General features: G+C 42.6%; 1 protein-coding gene across 2 annotated transcripts in view; it reads right to left on the reverse strand.

Moving 5' to 3' along the window:
- Positions 1 to 16,875, reverse strand: part of SLC14A1 (solute carrier family 14 member 1 (Kidd blood group)) — a 31,026-nt gene extending 14,151 nt beyond the window's left edge. Inside the window, exons 1-5 of one of the 2 annotated variants that reach the window (XM_047697512.1) lie at positions 16,625 to 16,875; positions 15,911 to 15,974; positions 13,762 to 13,926; positions 2,321 to 2,477; positions 1,389 to 1,578 (exon numbers count right to left, since the gene is read on the reverse strand). In XM_047697512.1, the coding sequence (XP_047553468.1) occupies positions 1,389 to 1,578; positions 2,321 to 2,477; positions 13,762 to 13,908 (494 nt within the window). In that variant the 5' untranslated portion in view covers positions 13,909 to 13,926; positions 15,911 to 15,974; positions 16,625 to 16,875. The remainder of the gene's footprint in view (positions 1 to 1,388; positions 1,579 to 2,320; positions 2,478 to 13,761; positions 13,927 to 15,910; positions 15,975 to 16,624) is intronic. The other variant, XM_047697514.1, reaches the window with a different exon arrangement.
- Positions 16,876 to 18,145: the final 1,270 nt, after the last annotated feature.

An 18,145-nucleotide genomic window follows, 5' to 3' on the forward strand; every position in this document is an offset into this window, starting at 1 on the left:
AGAGGGAAGCAGGCTCCCTGCTGAGCAGAGAGCCCGATGTGGGACTCGATCCCAGGACCCTGAGATCATGACCTGAGCCGAAGGCAGCGGCTTAACCCACTGAGCCACCCAGGCACCCCAAATAAATAAAATCTTTAAAAAAAAATTGTGGAAAAAATAAAATTTACGTAGATGAGGATAAAATGCAAATGTGCATTATAGAACAACCCCCTATAGAGGTGTCTTAGCCAGACAGGACTCCAGCATCCAGGTGCAGAAAGGGAAATGAGCAAGGCGGCTTGTTTTGCTTCCTTTAGCCTTTCCTTCAGAAAGTTGCTATTTCTTTTGCGTCATTAAGAGCCTTTGATCTGAACAGAGCTGGTCCGTGAAACTGCTGAGTCTGACATTCTTGGTGAAAGGTGTAAGACTGTCCAACTGTAAATTCATTTTCATAGTGTTTGTGACCTTAAAAACATCAATCTTCCAACTTAGCATACATTTTTCATCTTCCTGTGTTTCCATTTTGTGGTCTCCAAACACACATTTCCAAGTTATTACAAAGAAAAACAATTACTTTCACTGGGCGGAGTATTGCATTTATACGCACACTCAGCACCAAATTCATTCTCGGGTTCCTTTTTGTTGCTGGGCATTTAACCTCACTTCTGAAGGTTGACCTATTATCTTCCTTAACTAATCTTTTGGGACATGTAAGGAAGTGATGCGATTTTTGCTGGTTTAACCCTAAAAGTGATCTTTTCTTCTAGAATTTGGGAATATACTTGAGGACAGTGGACAGCTAGGCAAAGACTTGCCTTCTCGACAAGGGACTTGCAGACTGAATTCTTGACTGACATTGCTTTAATGGCCACGTCAGCAAGTTGTGGAACGCCATAGTTAGAACAACAGAAGATGTGCATTCACCAAGACTTTTCAAGAACTCATATGCATGGGGTGCCTGGGTGGCTCAGTCCAGTAAGCTTATGCCTTTGGCTCAGGTCATTACCTTGGGATCCTGGGATTAAACCCCATTTTGGGCTCCCTGCTCAGTGGGGAGTCTACCTCTCTCTCTCCCTCTACTCCTCCCCCTGCTTGTGCTCTCTCTTTCTCTCAAATAAATAAATAAAATCTAAAAAAAAAAAAAGAACTCATATAGGTTCTTGCCCAAATAAAATGCTCATGACAAATAGTTGATTAATCATTGAAGAAGAATGATTTAGTGAATGATTAAAGAGAAAGAATAAAATATATAAATAATCCCCTGACCTCTGGTTCAAGACAAATACAGGTTCTGTAAAATAAAGGTGGGTATTTCTGGGAAGGGTGGGGCCTTATCACTGATGCCCATTCAGGGATTGGCTCCTGAGTTTCCAGAAGCAAGAAGAGCAGGCTTGGGTGGAGGGACTTACCTGTCCTGAGCAAGCAATAGGGCCGTCAGAGTGGAGACCACCGTTCCCACACAGCCGTTAAGAGCCCACCAGGGATTCTGGACCAGGAGTCCCACCAGAATCAAGATTCCACTGATGGGGTTGCTGACGAACACCACTTGGGATATGCCCCGAAGGACCCAGTCAACAAACTGGAGCACCTGTGGTTTGTCTGGAAGAGATGAGATGGGCAGAGCTGAGGAAGTGATAAGTCAAGCGGTTCCTTTCCACACCCAGTGACCACCCTGAAAGCACTGAATGCCCTTATTCACCATGCTCAGAGGTACAGGCTCTTAAGCTAAAGAAATGAATTACCAATAGTAAAACTTCAGTTTTTAAGTGCTAAAATTATGGGATGGAGCCAGGTGCATTCCTCTAATATGAGTAGGGCTCTGGCTCTAAGCACTATCTCCACAAAAAAAATATCTGAAGAGGCTTGCAGGTTAGAAGATAAAAAGTTAGGGGCACCAGGCTGACTCAGTCGGTAAAACGTGCTGCTCTTGATTTGGGGATTATAAATTTGAGCCTCATGTTTGGTATGGAGATTACTTAAGAATAAAATCTTGGGCAACCTGGGTAACTTAGTCAGTTAAGCATCCAACTCTTGATTTTAGCTCAGTCCTGATCTCAGAGTTGTGGGATAGAGCCCCGTGTCAGCCTTCAGGCTCAGTGGGGAGTCTGCTCTCTCCTCTCTCTGCTCCTCCCTCTGCTCATGCTCTCTCTCTTTGTCTCTCAAATAAATAAATAAATCTTTAAAAAAATAAAAATCTTAAAAAAAAAAAGTTAAAAACTGGAGGAGAAAGAGGTCAATAGAAGGCAGGGGACTATAATGAAAGATAAGAGTAGAAGAATCAGCAAGCTATTTCCCCTGAAGCTAATTCCCCCATCTCTCCCAGGGAGGGAAACATAAATACCTTTAAGCCAGCTGGCGAATTCTTTCATATCACCCGTGATGTAGCCAAGTGCCTTGGGGAGATACCTTCTTCTTGGACTTGGTAAAACCTGATTTTCACTCTGGTCCATTTTAACCATAGTGGGGCTGTCCTCCATGCTTACCTCTTCCTCCGGCTCCTTGAGGAAAGGACAGAGCTCATAAACACCCTACTGCAGAGCACTGCAGACTGGCCAGCCCCAGCACCTGGTCGCGGTTAGCCATAGAGGATGAGTTTAAAAGCAATTCATTTGTATCATGACATCCCAGAGGACTAAGAAAGCACCAGTTTCCTCCTGAAACACTGTCATGGGGATTATCACCCCCAAACCCAAATCCCATTCTACTTTTGTTATTACTGTCTTTAATGCTACCATGAGAAGGTTCTGGCCTTGAGTGTCATGAGGTCCAGTTTCTAGTTCAACAAATACCCACTGAGCACATACAGTGTGCACTCAGAGAGCCCAGTCTAGTGAAAAAGACTGAAAAATATTCAATTTCAACATACTGACTGAAATAATAATACAGGAAGAGCTAAGACCAAGTACTTAAGTTTCATGCTGTCAGTTAAAGGAGCCGGATGTTAGGTTACAAAATGGCGCTCACTAATGCAGACCAAACAGCTACTTCCCAAGACGAGTAGTCTTTTTTTTTTTTTACATTTTTTAACTGTAATTCCAATATAATTAGCATATAGTATTATGTTAGTTTTAGGTATACAATATAGTGATTCAACAAATCTATACCTTACTCACTGCTCATCATGATAAGTGAACCCTAAATCCCCTTCACCTGTGTCACCTATCCCCCACCCACCTCCCCTCTGGCAACCATCACTTTGTTCTCTACAGTTAAGAGTCTGCTTTTGGGGTGCCTGGGTGGCTCAGTGGGTTAAAGCCTCTGCTTTCGGCTCAGGTCATGATCCCAGGGTCCTGGGATCGAGCCCCGCATCGGGCTCTCTGCTCTGCGGGGAGCCTGCTTTCTCCTCTCTCTCTGCCTGCTTCTCTGCCTACTTGTGATCTCTGTCTGTCAAATAAATAAATAAAATCTTTAAAAAAAAAAAGAGTCTACTTTTGGTTTGTGTCTTTTTCTTTCCTTTGTTTTGTTTCTTAAATTCCACATGTGAGTGAAATCATAAGGTATTTGTCTTTCTCTGACTGACTTATTTCACTCAGCGTTATATTCTCTAGCTCTATGTTGTTGCAAATACTAAGACTTCATTCCTTTTTTTAAAAATTTTTTTAAAATTTTTTTAAATTATTTTTTATTTTTTTATTTTTTTTAAGGATTTCTTTCCTTTTTTTTTAAATTTTTTTTTTAAGGATTTTATTTATTTATTTGACAGACAGAGATTACAAGTAGGCAGAGAGGCAGGCAGAGAGAGAGGAGGAAGCAGGCTCCCTGCTGAGCAGAGAGCCCGATGTGGGGCTCGATCCCAGGACTCTGAGATCATGACCCGAGCCGAAGGCAGAGGTTTTAACCCACTGAGCCACCCAGGCGCCCCGATTTCATTCCTTATGGCTGAACAATATTCCATTGTATGTGCCCCACATCTTCTTTATCCATTCATTCATGGACACTTGGGCTCCTTCCATAATTTGGTTATTGTAAATAATGCTGCAATAAACCTAGGGGGGGTCATATGTTCTTTCAAATTGGTGTTTTTGTATTCTTTGGGTAAATACCAAGTCGTGCAATTACTGGATCGTAGAGAAGTTCTATTTTTAACTTGTTGAGGAACCCCCATACTGTTTTCCACAGTGGTTGCATCAGTTTGCCTTCCCACCAACAGTGCATGAGGGTTCCTTTTCCTCCACATCCTCGCCAACACTTGCTGTTTTTTCTGTTTTTTAATTGTGGCCATTCTGAAAGGTGTGAGGTGGTTTTGGTTTGCATTTCCCTGATGATGAGTGATGTGGATCCTCTTTTCATGTGTTTGTTGGCCATCTGGATGTCTTCTTTGGAGAAATGTCAGTTCATATCTTCTGCCCATAATTTTTAATTGGATTATTTGGGGATGGGTGTTGAATCATAGAAGTTCTTTATACATTTTGGATACTAACCTTTACCCATTATATCATTTGCAAATATCTTTGATTCAGTAGGTTGTCTTTTAGTTTTGTTGATTCCTTTGCTGGGCAGTAACTTTTTTTTGGATGTAGTCCCAAAAGCTTATTTTTGCTCTTATTTCCCTTACCTCAGGAAACAGATCTAGAAATGCCAATGTCAGAGAAATTCCTGCCTCTTCTAGGATATTTATGGTTACAAGTCTCACATTCAGGTCTTTAATCCATTTCGAGTTTATTTTTGTTACAGTGTAAGCAAGTGGTTCAGTTTCATTCTTTTGCATGTAGCTGACCAGTTTTCCCAATATCATTTGTTGAAGAGATTGTCTTTTTTCCCATGGCATGTTCTTGCCTCTTTTGTTGAAGATTAACTGACCATATAATTGTGGGTTTGTTTCTAGGCTTTCTATCCTGTTCCATTGACTAATGTGTCTGTTTTTGTGCCAGTACCATACTATTTCAATTACTACAGCTTTGCAGTATAATTTGAAATCTGAAATTGTGACACCTCCAGTTTTGTTTTTCTTTTTCAAGATTGTTCTGGCTATTCTGCATCTTCGGTGGTTCCATACAAATTTTAATATTATTTGTTCTATTTCTGTAAAAAATGCTCTTGGTATTTTGTTATTGATTGCATTAAATCTGTAGATTACTTTGGGCAGTATGGACATTTTAACAATATTTGTTCTTCCAATCCATGAGCATGGAATATCTTTCCATTTGTTTGTATCATCTTTCATTTCTTTCATCAATATTTTATAGTTTTCAGAGTATAGGTTTTCCACCTTCTTGGTTAAGCTTATTTCTAGGTATTTTATTATTTTAGTGCAATTGTAAATGGGATTACTTTCTTAATTTCTACTTCTCTTGCTTCATTATTGGTGTATAGAAATGCAACAGATTTCTGTACATTGATTTTGTATCCTGGGATCTTACTAAATTCATTTATCAGTTTTAGCATTTTTTTGGTGGGATCTTCCAGGTTTTCTATATATAGCATCATATCATCTACATATAGTGAAAGTTTTACTTCTTCCTTACGAATTTGGATGGTTTTTATTTATTTTTGTTGACTGATTGTTGTGGCTAGGACTTCCACTACTATGTTGAACAAAAGTAATGAGGGTGGACATCCATGTCTTGTTTCTGATCTTAGGGGGAAATCTCTCAATTTTTCACCATCGAGTATGATGTTAGCTGTGGGTTTTTCATATGTGGCCTTTATTATATTGAGGTATGTTCTCTCTAAACCTACTTTGTTGAGAGTTTTTATCATGAATGGATGTTGCCCTTTGTCAAATTTTTTTCTGCATCTATTGAAATGATCATATATATTTTTAACATTTCTCTTGTTGATGTGATGTATCATGTTGATTTATTTTTGAATATTGAACCACACTTGCATCCCAGGAATAGATCCCACTTGATTGTGGTAAATGATTTTTTTAATGTGTTATTGGATTTGTTTTGCTAATATTTTGTTGAGGACTTTTGCATCTATGTTCATCAGAGATATTGGCCTATAGGTCTCTTTTTTTGGTATCTCTGGTTTTGGTATCAGGGTAATATGGGCCTCCTAGAATGAATTTGGAAGTTTTCCTTCCTATTCTATTTTTTGGAAGAGTTTGAGAAGAATAAGTATTAACTCTTCTTTAAATGTTTGGCAGAATTCACCTGTGAAGCCATATGGTCCTGAACTTTTGTTTGTTGGGAGTTTTTCATCATTGATTCAATTTCCAATGATCAGCTTGTTCATATTTTCTATTTCTTCCTGATACAGTTTTTGGAGGTTATATGTTTCTAGGAATTTATCTGTTTCTTCTAGTTTGTCCATTTTGTTGGCCTCTAGTTTTTCACAATATTCTCTTACAATATTTTAAATCTCTGTGGTGTTGGTTGTTGTTTCTCCTCTTTTATGATTTTGTTTATTTGAATCCTCTCTTTTTTCTTGATGAGTCTGGCTAAAGGTTTATCAATTTTGTTGATCTTTTCAAAGAACCAGCTCCTGGTTTTATCAATCTGTTCTATTGCTTTTAAAATCTCTATATCATTTATTTTTACTCTGATCTTTATTATTTCCTTCCTTCTATTGATTAGGATTTTGTTTGTTCTTTTTCTAGCTCCTTTAGGTGTAACATTAGGTTGCTTATTTGAGATTTTTCTTGCTTCTTGAGTTGACCTGTGCTGCTAAGAACTTCCTTCTTAGAAATGCTTTTGCATCCCAAAGATTTTGGACCCTTGTATTTTCATTTTCATTTGTCTCCGTGTATTTTTGAATTTACTCTTTGATTTCTTGGTTGATCCATTCATTGCTTAAGAGCATGTTATTTAACCTCCATGTATTTGTGCTCTTTCCAGATTTTTTCTTGTAATTGATTTCTAGTTTCATAGTGTTGTGGTCAGAAAAAAAATGCATGGTATGATTTCAGTCTTTTTGAATTTGTTGAGACTTGTTTTGTGGCATAATATGTAATCTATACTGGAGAATGTTCCATGTGCACTTTAAAAGAATGTGTATTCTGCTGTTTTAGGATGGAATGTTCTGACTCTATCTGTTAAAATCCATCCGATCCAATGTGACATTCAAAGCCACTGTTTCCTTGTTGATTTTCTCTTTGGATGATCTCTCCATTGATGTTAAGTGGGGTGTTAACGTGCCCTACTCTTATTGTATTACAGTCAATTATTTTCTTTATGTTTGTTACTAACTGTTTTAAGTATTTGGGTGCTCCAATTTGGATGCATAAATATTTACAATTGTTACACCTTCTTGCTGGATTCTTCCCTTTATTATTATATAGTGTTCTTTTTTTGTCTCTTGTTATCATCTTTGTTTTAAAGTTTATTTTGTCTGATATAAGTATTGCTACTCCAGCTTTCTTTTCACATCCATTTGCATGATAAATGCTTCTCCATCCCTTCACTTTCAATCTGTAAATGTGTTTAGTTCCAAGGTGAGTCCCTTATAGGCAGCATCTGGATGTGTCTTATCCTTCCCCTCCCACCTCACCTACCTCCTCCCTTCTCATCCTCCTCCTCTTCCTCCTCCTCCTCTTCTTCTTCTTCTCCATTCTGCCACCCTATGTCTTTTGATTGGAGCATTTAGTCCATTTACATTCAAAGTAATTATTGATAGGTAAGTATTTATTGCCATTTTGTTCCTTGTTTTATGGTTGTTGTAGTTCTTCTCCGTTATTTTCTTCTCTTGTTCTCTCATGATTAGTTGGTTTTCTTTAGTGATATATTTGGAATCCTTTCTCTTTAATTTTTGTATGTCTATTACTGGGTTTTGATTTGTGGTGACCATTCAGTTTGTATATAACATCTATATATAGCAGTCTGTATGTATTGATTTGATGGTCATTTAAATTTGAACCCTTCTTTACTCTACTTGCCCCCACATTTTAAGTATATGGTGTTATATGTTATATCCTTTCATTTTGTGAGTCCTTTGGCTGATTTTTACAGACATTCTTATTTTTACTGCTTTTGTGCTTCCTACATTCCTTCCTCTTGCTTATGGTCCTTCCTTTTCACTTGAAGAGTCTCCTTTAATATTTCCTGTAGGGCTGGTTTAGTGGTCATGAACTTCTTATCTTTTGTCTCAGAAGGTCTTTATTTCTTCTTTTCTGCATGATAGCCTTGCTGGATAGAGTATTCTTGCCTGCAGATTTTTTTTTCCCTTTCAGAACTTTTTTTTTAAATTAACATATAATGTATTATTTGTTTCAGGGCCCTTTCAGCACTTTGAATACATCATGCCACTCTCTTCTGGCCTGCAAAGTTTCTGTTGAAAAATCAGCTGATAGCCTTACGAAGTTTCCCTTGTACGTAAGTGGTTTCTTTTCCCCTGCTCCTTTTAAAATTCTCTCTTTATCACTGCTTTTGGCCATTTTAATTACTATGTGCCATGGTGGGAACTTCCTTGGTTTGATTTTGTTGGGGCTCTCTGTCTTCCTGGATCTGGATTTCTGTTTGCTTCTCTAGATACGGGAAATTTTCAGCTTTATTTCTTCAAATGAATTTTCTGCCCCCCCTTTCTTTCTCTTCTTCTTCTGGATCCCTATAATGTGAATGTTATTATGCTTGCTGGTGTTGCTGAGTTCTCTAAGTCTGTTCTCATTTTGCATGTTGTTTTCCTCTTCAACCTGCTTAGCTTGATTGCTTTCCTTTACTCTGTCCTCTAGGTCACTGATTCATTCTTCTACTTCCTCTAGTTTGCTATTTACTCCATCTAGTGTATTTTAAATTTCATTGATTACGTTATCATCTCTGATTAGTTCTTTTTTTTTTTTTGTCTCATCGTTAAGGGTCTCATTGATGTCCTCCATTCTTTCCTCAGCGAGTATCTTTATGATCATCTCTTTTAAATTCTCTATCAGGCACATTATTTATCTCCATTTCACTTATATCTCTTGCTGTGATCTGTCCTGTTCTTTCTTTTTTTTTTTTTTAAAGATTTTATTTATTTATTTGATAGACAGAGATCACAAGTAGTCAGAGAGGCAGGCAGAGAGAGAGGGGGAAGCAGGCTCCCCGCTGAGCAGAGAGCCTGGTGTGGGGCTTGATCCCAGGACCCTGGGATCATGACCCGAGCCGAAGGCTGAGGCTTTAACCCACTGAGCCACCCAGGCGCCCCTGTCCTGTTCTTTCATTAGGGACATATTCCTCTGCCTTCTCATTTTGTCTAAGTCTCTGCATCTGTTTCTCTGTGTCAGGAAAGTCAGCTCTGTCTCCTGCACTGGAAAGTAATGGCCTTATGAAGAAGAGGTTCTGCAGAGCCCTGCAGTGTTCCCCAGAACCTGGTGCTCCAGGGCTGTTCTCTATGTGTGTTGTGCACACTCAGCTGTAGGGACTGAGCTGCCTTTTCCTTCAGTCCAGTTGTCTGCAGTGACTTTCTTTGCCTGTGGTGGGCAGGGTTTGCTCTTGGTATTAACAGTGGGCCATTCTTTGATGCCTTGGGTTTGAGTTGAGTCAGGCCAGGCATTTCCCAGAGATGCAGTAGCACAGAACCACAGGCTGCTCTCCCTGTGTTGTCTTCTGAGAAGCTTTTGTTGGTAGGCAGGGCCTGCAGTCAGGCCCGAGATTGCTTTCCGGAGCCCACTGCTGGGGCTACAGTCTGACTGCTGTGTGTGGTTGTCTCCCCTGGGGAAGGAGTCACTTTGGAGTGGTGTTCCTCCCAACTGGGCTGCTAGAACCCTGCCAAGCCTGTGGCCCTGCCCTGATGGGCTCTGACCAAAAGGGATCCTGCGGTGCTGGGACTGAGGCAGGTTGGTCTGGAGAGTGTGGAGCAGTGGCAAAGCAGAATTAGCAAGTTCCATAGAGAGTGTCAGCAATGGGCTGGTTCCTGCAGGTGGCTGGGAGGGGGCATGGGAGGGAAATGGTGCCTGCCAGCTCCTTTCTTCCTGGAGGAGGCCCCCAGTGATCTTTGTCCCTCCAGAACATGCTCTGAGATGAGTAAATAACTCTCCCTCCTGTATGCCCCAGGCATTTTTCAAACTGCTGCTTTTATGCTAGGTCTCCATGGGGCTGTTTGTTGTGCTGTCTCTTTAAGTGAGCCTGGGGCTGTCAGTGTCCTCTCTCCCGCTCTGCTCTCCTAGAGCCAAGCCCACTGATTTTTAAAATTTCAGGTTTTAAGCCCTCCTGGTTGTGAGAACTCATGAAATCCAGCCCCTCTGGTTTTTCAAAGCCAAATAGTTTGGGGATTCATCCTCCCAGTGTGGGTTCCCTGGTGTGGGGGTCTGTTTCCCTTCTGTCTCCATGTGAACGGCTCCCTCCTGATGTGGACCAACCTGTGGGTCTGCTGGATCCTGACCGCATCTTCGCCCTTTCTACCCTCTTCAGTGTGGCCTCTTCTCTACATTTAGTTGTGGAGTTTGTTCTACTGGCCTCTGGATCCTTTTCTGGGTTATTTACACGGATGCAAGTGTTATCTAGTCACATCCATGGGAGGAGCTGAGCTTAGGGTCCTCCTACTACTCTGTCGTCTTCCCCAGAAGTCTCTAGAAGCCTTTTAAAATTAAGTTTCTATCTTACAAAAAAGGTTTTGTTTGTAAGGGTTTGATAAGGCAGAATTACTTACAAAACAGTCTCTGTGTGTTGACACAGTCTAAGTAAAGCCCCTCATAGACACTTTCCAAGTCAAAGATTGCTTGACTATATCCCCATATCGGGCAACTGCCTTAGATGTCCTTTATTTTTGGAATTTATTATTTAAATGTTTAAAAACAGTCAAGTATAGGGGTGCCTGGGTGGCTCAGTGGGTTAAGCCGCTGCCTTCGGCTCAGGTCATGATCCCAGGTCCTGGGTTCGAGCCCCACATCGGGCTTTCTGCTCAGCGGGGAGCCTGCTTCCTCCTCTCTCTCTGCCTGCCTCTCTGCTTACTTGTGATTTCTCTCTGTCAAATAAATAAATAAAAATCTTAAAAAAAAAAAAAAATAAAAACAGTCAAGTATAATATTCCACAAGGTATAGAAACTGGAAAAGGTAAAGTGAACCAAGCTATTGAAAAACAAAAAAATTGTAATCCAAGAATTGTACAAGATAAGAATATACAAGGCATGATTATAGCAAGCTTGCCTCAGGAAAATACTGATATAACCGTGACTTGCATTCACTACAAGACTCTTTACTTCTCATGATAACTGTGTGATAGGAAAGCACCAACATCACCAGAATGGGACCCTCTAGACAACAATGATGTTTTCACAGTGCCAATGGTAGACACCAAAGAAGAATATCAATGATGTAATCCCAGAGGGAGGCAAAGGGAGAAAGACATTGACAAACCACCCTGAGCGTGCAAGAAAGTCTGTGAGCACAGTCAGGTAAGTGTGGAGTAGGGAAACCTCAGAACTATCAGACTCCAGAAGGCACCAGTGGAGAATTGAAGCCACAGGCATGCATAGAAGACACGACCAAGGTAATACCCCAAATCTATCCAGATAAACCAGCTCATCTTCTTCCTGTGGCCAGGCTGTGAATAAGGGGGTCTCATGGCTAGTTTTGGCCCCATCCTTGTTGCATTTATCATAGCCAACAAGCACCTATTAAAAGATAATAAAGTTATGCTTTTTCAAAATTTTTAGTTTTTGCAATCCTGACTCTGGTTTGGGTTTCTATTAATCCCAGTACAAAAATCAATGTGGGTAACTGATTTTTTTTTTTTTTTTATTGAGTAGCCACACACTTCAATTGCATTATTTCACTACCTAAGTGTCCTGCTTTTATTTTTTTATTTCTTATTTTTTTTAAAGATTTTATTTATTCATTTGACAGAGAGAGATCACAAGTAGGCAGAGAGGCAGGCAGAGAGAGAGGAAGAAGCAGGCTTCTAAGCAGAGAGCCCGATGCGGGGCTCGATCCCAGGACCCTGAGATCATGACCTGAGCCGAAGGCAGCGGCCCAACCTGCTGAGCCACCCAGGCGCCCCAGTGTCCTGCTTTTAAACAATGGCCAACCACTAATCATTACACAAAGCAGAAGCTATTTATGCAATGAATTCTAGACCAAGCTCCTTTCGTCTTGGCAAAGTAGTGTTAGACTCTAGCACTTGTGAGATTGCCCATGAACCTTGGCATAAAGAAATTTTTATTTTATTTTTTTTAGATTTCATTTTTAGTTTATTATTTGGCGGTGGGAGAGAGAGAGGGACCGCAAGTGTGAACTTGAGCTGGGGAGAGGCAGAGGGACAAGCAGATTCTTGGCTGAGCTGGGAGCCCGATGCAGGGCTCCATCCTAGGACTCTAGAATCATAACCTGAACCGAAGGCAGACGTTTAACTAGCTGAGCCACCCAGGTGGCCCGGCATTAAGAAATTCTTCAATTGAAAACTGCTGGAGGTCAGGAACCAAAATTTAGTCTATGGGGAACTCAGCTGGCCCCATAGTGAAACATGGCAAACGACTTGAATTTTAATAATTATGAAAAACTACCTTTTATCTCATAATCTAAGTGATGGCTATCATTTATTTTCATATATCTTCCTCTTAAATCCCATAACTGACAACATTGCTCAGGAAGCTCCTTCCTCAGCTCCAGTGACTCATTGGCAAAGCAGGACCCATTCCTGAGAGGCATCAGGTTTCTCCCCAGGCTAGAAGCTCAGACACAATTGCTTTGGATTTTTCTACAACTGAGTGGATCCCTTCCTACAGAGGCAGCGTTGAACTGAAACACTCCCATTTTTCCATCAACCACAGAAACAATAAGGCGTATAGGTTATTTCAGGGTGAACAAACTCATGTTCTCGAAATTTCTGGCATATATTTATTGATTTTAGAGGGTTTTAAATACACCATCAGCTCAGAGATTTTGGAGATACAGATGCCAAACCTGATACTGTAACTGGTCAGACGTGATTCCGAACCTGCATGGCCTGAGCTCCTCCGGGAGCCTCCCAAAGTGAAAGAAAGACTGAGTTATTTTTGTTTGATTCCACAGTCCAGCATATAGAAGGCCTATCGTGATTTGTCTATCTAGCACCCACACGTTGGGATGGTTTGTTGGGGTATCATGGCCCAGAGAGAGGGCTCCTCTCCCAGGTTAAGCAGACTGTTGGTGCTGCGGCAGACCCCGCCCACCAACCGTTTATTCTGAATTACTGAAGCTTCCGGAGCCCTTCAGATCTGAAGACTTGCTCCAGAACTCAGGCATGAAAAGTGGTTACAAGAAACCAGTAACTTCAAAGTTGTAGTTCACCCTAGAATTTTATCACGCATGACTTTTGCAGTTCTTTGGAGAACTTTGAGAATTCTGATCAATGGGTGCCTGGATGGCTCAGCCACTAAGCGTCTGCCTTTGGCTCAGATCATGATCCCACAGTTCTGGGATGGAACCCTGCACGGGGCTCACTGCTCAGTGGGAAGCCTGCTTCTCCCTCTACCTACTGCCCTTGCTTCTGTTCCCTCTCTTGCTATCTCTCTCTCTGTGTCAAATAAATAAATAAAATCTTAAAAAAAAAAAAAAGGATTCTGATCAGGAGGACAATGCAGCCGGGGACTTCTACTGATGCTCTGATTTCTCAAATCTAGGTAGGCCATTAAATTTAACTAAAAAGAAGAAAATAAGGGGAAGAAGCTCTAAATAAGTAGCAGCAGGGTAAGATGAAAACCCCAGACGCCCTTTTCCTAGCCTTTCCACTGTTACCAAAACGCAGTAGGTCAATGGTCCCCCGTCTAACCCCAGTTGAGTGCTGCGTGACTTTCGGGACCAAGACTCCCGAGCGTGCTCCCAAGCCGCGCCCCTCAGCAGAGCATGAGGACCCCACTTCCCAGGCTTCGTTACGAAAAGCCACACCAGAGCTTGGAGCGCAGGCGCCCGACTTTCCCGAGACAGAGGCTGCACGGAGGAAGCCTACCTGATCCGGGGGCCCGTGTGCCCGGACCACGCCGAGCCAGGTGAAGCCTCGGAGCCCGGCCTCACCAGCCTCATCTCCACAAGGGTCCTTCCAAAGAGGACCACGAGGGGCGTCACCAGCGGCGCCAATCAAAGACTGTCCATTCATCCTTCCTTTCTCTCCATACTTGACAAAGGGCAAAAAGACGTGAATTAGCAGCATGAGCCTGGGAAATGCAGGATAGAGGGAGGCAGGAGTGCCCCCAAGGGGTCCTGGGAGCCCAGCCGTGACCCCAGATGGAGACCCCAACGGACAAGGCAGCCTTCTCCAGCAGCAAGGAGGGACAGTGAGCTCACTACAGACATGGGACGTGCATTTTACTTTACTTAAATTAAAAAAAAAAAAAAAAGATAGTAAACCTCGCACACAGAAACCAATGCACAGATTTCGCTCTGCCGTGTTTCTCTACCAGAGGGAGGCTAGCAGAGCTGAAGCCTGGCCACAGGGAGGGGTGGGCTTCAGGCTCTGACCTGCTGCAGGCAGACTGTTAAGGGGCCAACACCAATGCCAACAATTTCCCGCAGGCTTGTTCTTTACAAATAGAAGAAGGCGTGGGGTGGGCTCTATTTTCTCTAATAAGATACAAGCCACTGTCTTCATGCACAGCAGGAGCCCAGTCTGAGAGGCTGCTAAATGGCATTTTGTCTTGTATCAGAACAAGAATTGTTAAATACTAGATATCACCTTGTTAATGATAAACAATTCTTAGTTGAAGTCAACAAGTGTGGCAACTTTTTGTAAGTTTTATTTAAAAAAAAAAAAAACAAACAGCAAAAAACAAAAATCCTCCCTTGCATTCGAAGAGATCATTCTTCCTTCACAAGTTCTGGAAAAGTTGTGTGCGCGTGGTGTTTTGTTTTTTTTTTTTTTTCCTTTTTTGTCCCTCCCTTATTTAATTTTTACTTTCTTTTACAGGCTTGCCTTGAAAAATCCACAATTGTGGAAAATATTATTGACATGTCTTAGGGAAAAAAATGGTGCGTGTATGTGTTTATCCATAGTTAAACTAGCTGGCTAGTTAAGTACCAACAGAAATGTCTGTGGGTTGCATTACGTATTTTTGTTTGTTTGTTTGATAAAGAAGAGCATTAAGGAAAACCAATGGTAAGACTCTCATCTTATATGCAGTTTTTTTTTTAAAAGGAAAAAAGAAAGAGACAAACAGGGACTGTCATGTTCCCTCCGTGTAGGTGTTTACCCCCTTTGGTCTCTGCAAACTCCCATTTCCCCCATCACCAAAATCACACACATCTAGGAAGACAATATCCTTGGCCTCAGCATCGTATTTTCTTAGAGCCCAGAGAGAAATATTTGGAATCCAGGTGAGGTTGTAAAGAGTACATAGCTCAAACCTTCACTTTATAGAAGAGGAAACTGAGGTTCAGAGTGGAGACTATCCAAGTCTCCTGGGCAGAGTCCAGCTTTATGCAACAGGGAATCTTTGTCTTCTTGGCGCCAGGCACATTACTGCCTCCCGAGATTCTATTCAAGTAAACAGTGAAGGAGCAGCTCCCGAGTGACGGGGTCTGCAGTGCGTGTCTGGGCTTTGTGACATAATGCACACAGGCTTGTCTTCATGGCTGCCCTGAAATAACTCTGGGATGGGGGCATACAATAGCCAAGGACCCTGCCACCCCTACTCTCACCCTATGCCCTTGCTGGAAGCAGGAACTCTTCTGACAAACAGACATGTACCTCAAAGTGAGCCTCCTTCTTTTGTGCCACTGACACATCCACAACAAGCCCATAGGTGCTAAAGTGAACATCCCAGGAATATTCTGGGAGCAGCACCTGGTGAGCTTTCCAGCAAGAGTCAGAAATCACCTTTCATAACCCAAGTCATTAGTGAAACAAAGCAGTACTTATTCTAATGCGAGTCAATATCAGGGTTTCAATTCAACCAACATTCCCTATTTGCTTACACACAATAAAACTCAGCGTACATTAGAAATCTGTGCAATTGGAGAGACCTGAAAGTCTTCAATTTTCTGTGGCTCAAGCATCACTTTAAAAAAATTAAAGTTTTGGGTATAGACATAGAAAAAAACATTTTAACATTCCTGCTCTCTCATAAAGAGAATTTCAGTATTGACATTTATTTGGTACTTACAATAGTCTTTATTGTAGGTAGTTTTGGGTTCGAAGTGGTGGGAGGTGCTCAGTTTTCTTTAAAGCTGTAAGCAGAAACAAAGACAATGCTGTCAGGTACTCCTGTCTCCTGCTGAAAACACTTCTGTCCTCAGAAGGCACCACTCCCAGAAGCCCTGGGGTCTGAATTCCACACCAGAAAATGCAGCTGCAAAGAAGCTGCCAGGGCTGGACCCCAGGTTGTCCCGGTGGGTAGCAAGCACACTCCCTTCAGCGGCACACGCAGGGAGGGGCGCAGAGCCACATTTGGAAAGGGCCATTCCCTGTACCCCATCTTTGGGGAGTCATATTAATACGTCTCCACTCAACGATTTCATGAACACAGTTTGAAACTCCTGTCCAGTCTGGGTGAACCCAGAGTCATTTGGCACGTAAAGTGGACCCCTTGCTCAAATCCCTCTTGCACACAGAGCTCAGGTGGGGCTTGCACCCTGTTTCAGAAATCATGAGCAAAGGACATGGCTTGCAGGCTTTAGCAAGAAGCCCGGGGCTTTGGTAAATTGCTTTCCAGCCTTCCAGGATTCTGACTTTGCTGCTTCCACTCAATTGCAACCATCTGTGGCATATTTCTCCACTAAAAAAAGAAAAGGGTGCAGGAGCAACAGTTAGGAGTAAGCAGACAAGCTGGTAACAGGGGACAGTTGGAAATGAAGAGAGATGAAGAGGGTACTCACACGCCGGCTGGCTTCCCGGGGGGCAGAAGGCTCTGGCTGATAAAGTGCGGCGAGGCTCTAGTAAGAGGGAGGGTGCTCGGGAGCAGATAGTGCTGGGAGGAGGCACCTGACAGTTTCATACTCAGAACCCCGCTAGGCATATCCGTGCCCTCTGCTTTCTCCTCCCACTTCAGGAGCCCCAGCCAAAGCATTGCCAAGGACCAGTCCCCTGTCCTGCACCTGATATCTGTCTGTCTGTCTCTTTCTCTTCCTCGCTCAGTCTCTCTCTCTCTTTCTCTCTCTCTGTCTCTCTCCGCTGATGTTTCTCTCCTCTCCTTCTCCCTCTTCCTCCTGCCCCACTCTGTTCTTGATTTGGTGCCAGCAGCTTTGCCATTTTCCTGTGGCGTTCCAACGTCTGTACCCAGGGACAATCCTGCAAGTTCGTCTTTTTCTTCCCCTCCTGTTCTAGCTCCCACCCTCACCCTGAAATACTTTGGTGAATATTTCTAACTAAAAAAGACCAACATGGTACCACTTAAAACTAAAAACTAAGGGTAAAGTTGCTACACTGTAGACTCAGAGAGCAAAGGGACTGCTTCCCGGGTGGAATTTTCTCATTCTCTTAGACTCCACACAGCTTCTGCACCAGCGTAAGAATCCAGCAAAGCCCTGAGGGGTGTGGTGTGAGGGTGGGGAGGGCAAGGGGTATGCAGTTCATTTTCTGGAAACCAACCTGCCCTTTTTCCCAGTGAGGAGGAAACAAACATATAAATGCTTCCCTGAAATGTCCTTCTTTCCAGGTGAGGATCCCAGGACAAAGGCTGCTGCCTTTTACTGGACAGGAAGCAAACATTCCGTAACAGTGGAATCTAAAATTCAAGTGAAAAGTCCATTTCTTCTCTCATTCTTCTTAAAATTCAGTATTTGTGGCTTGCTCTGTGATGGCGGGACTCTAACTCAGGTGCACTTCCTGGAGCGCACGATTAAAACAAAAACAAAAACTAAAACTAAAGCAAAAACCAAACAACCCAGAGAGCTGTGCTGATGTCCTGGTCTTTCACCTGGACCTCCCCGCTCCTGGAATTGCGGATGGCTCTTGTCAGAGGTCCCCAAGGCAGCCACGACTCGCTGGCTCCCCCTACTGGACACCCACCAAACCACAGGGTTCCCAGGCCTAGGAGCCCCTGCTCCTGCTTCCTGCCGCTCAGGCTGTGCATGTCAGGGACCTAGGAGGGAGACCAGAGGTTGGGGTTCATGATTACAGTTCTGAACTTCAGGGAAATCTCCCTCCAACATTTTGTCCTGGTAAAATAAGCCTAAAGTAAGCTCCTAGTTCACCCTGAAAGAAAAATGAATCCCAGGAGGACATAGGGCCTGGTATGGAAATGAAAGGAAGCGCACCAGCTTCCAGGAGTTCCCTATGCAAATGGGTCACCATCCATCATAGCAATAGGAATGATCATGATAAGAATGGCATGAGCGGTTGAGGGCTCACTGTATGTGCCGAGCACTGTGCAAACCAAGTTATTCCCGTTGGTCATTCA

Source organism: Lutra lutra, chromosome 12, assembly GCF_902655055.1.
Source record: "Lutra lutra chromosome 12, mLutLut1.2, whole genome shotgun sequence".
NCBI classification, from domain to species: domain Eukaryota; kingdom Metazoa; phylum Chordata; class Mammalia; order Carnivora; family Mustelidae; genus Lutra; species Lutra lutra.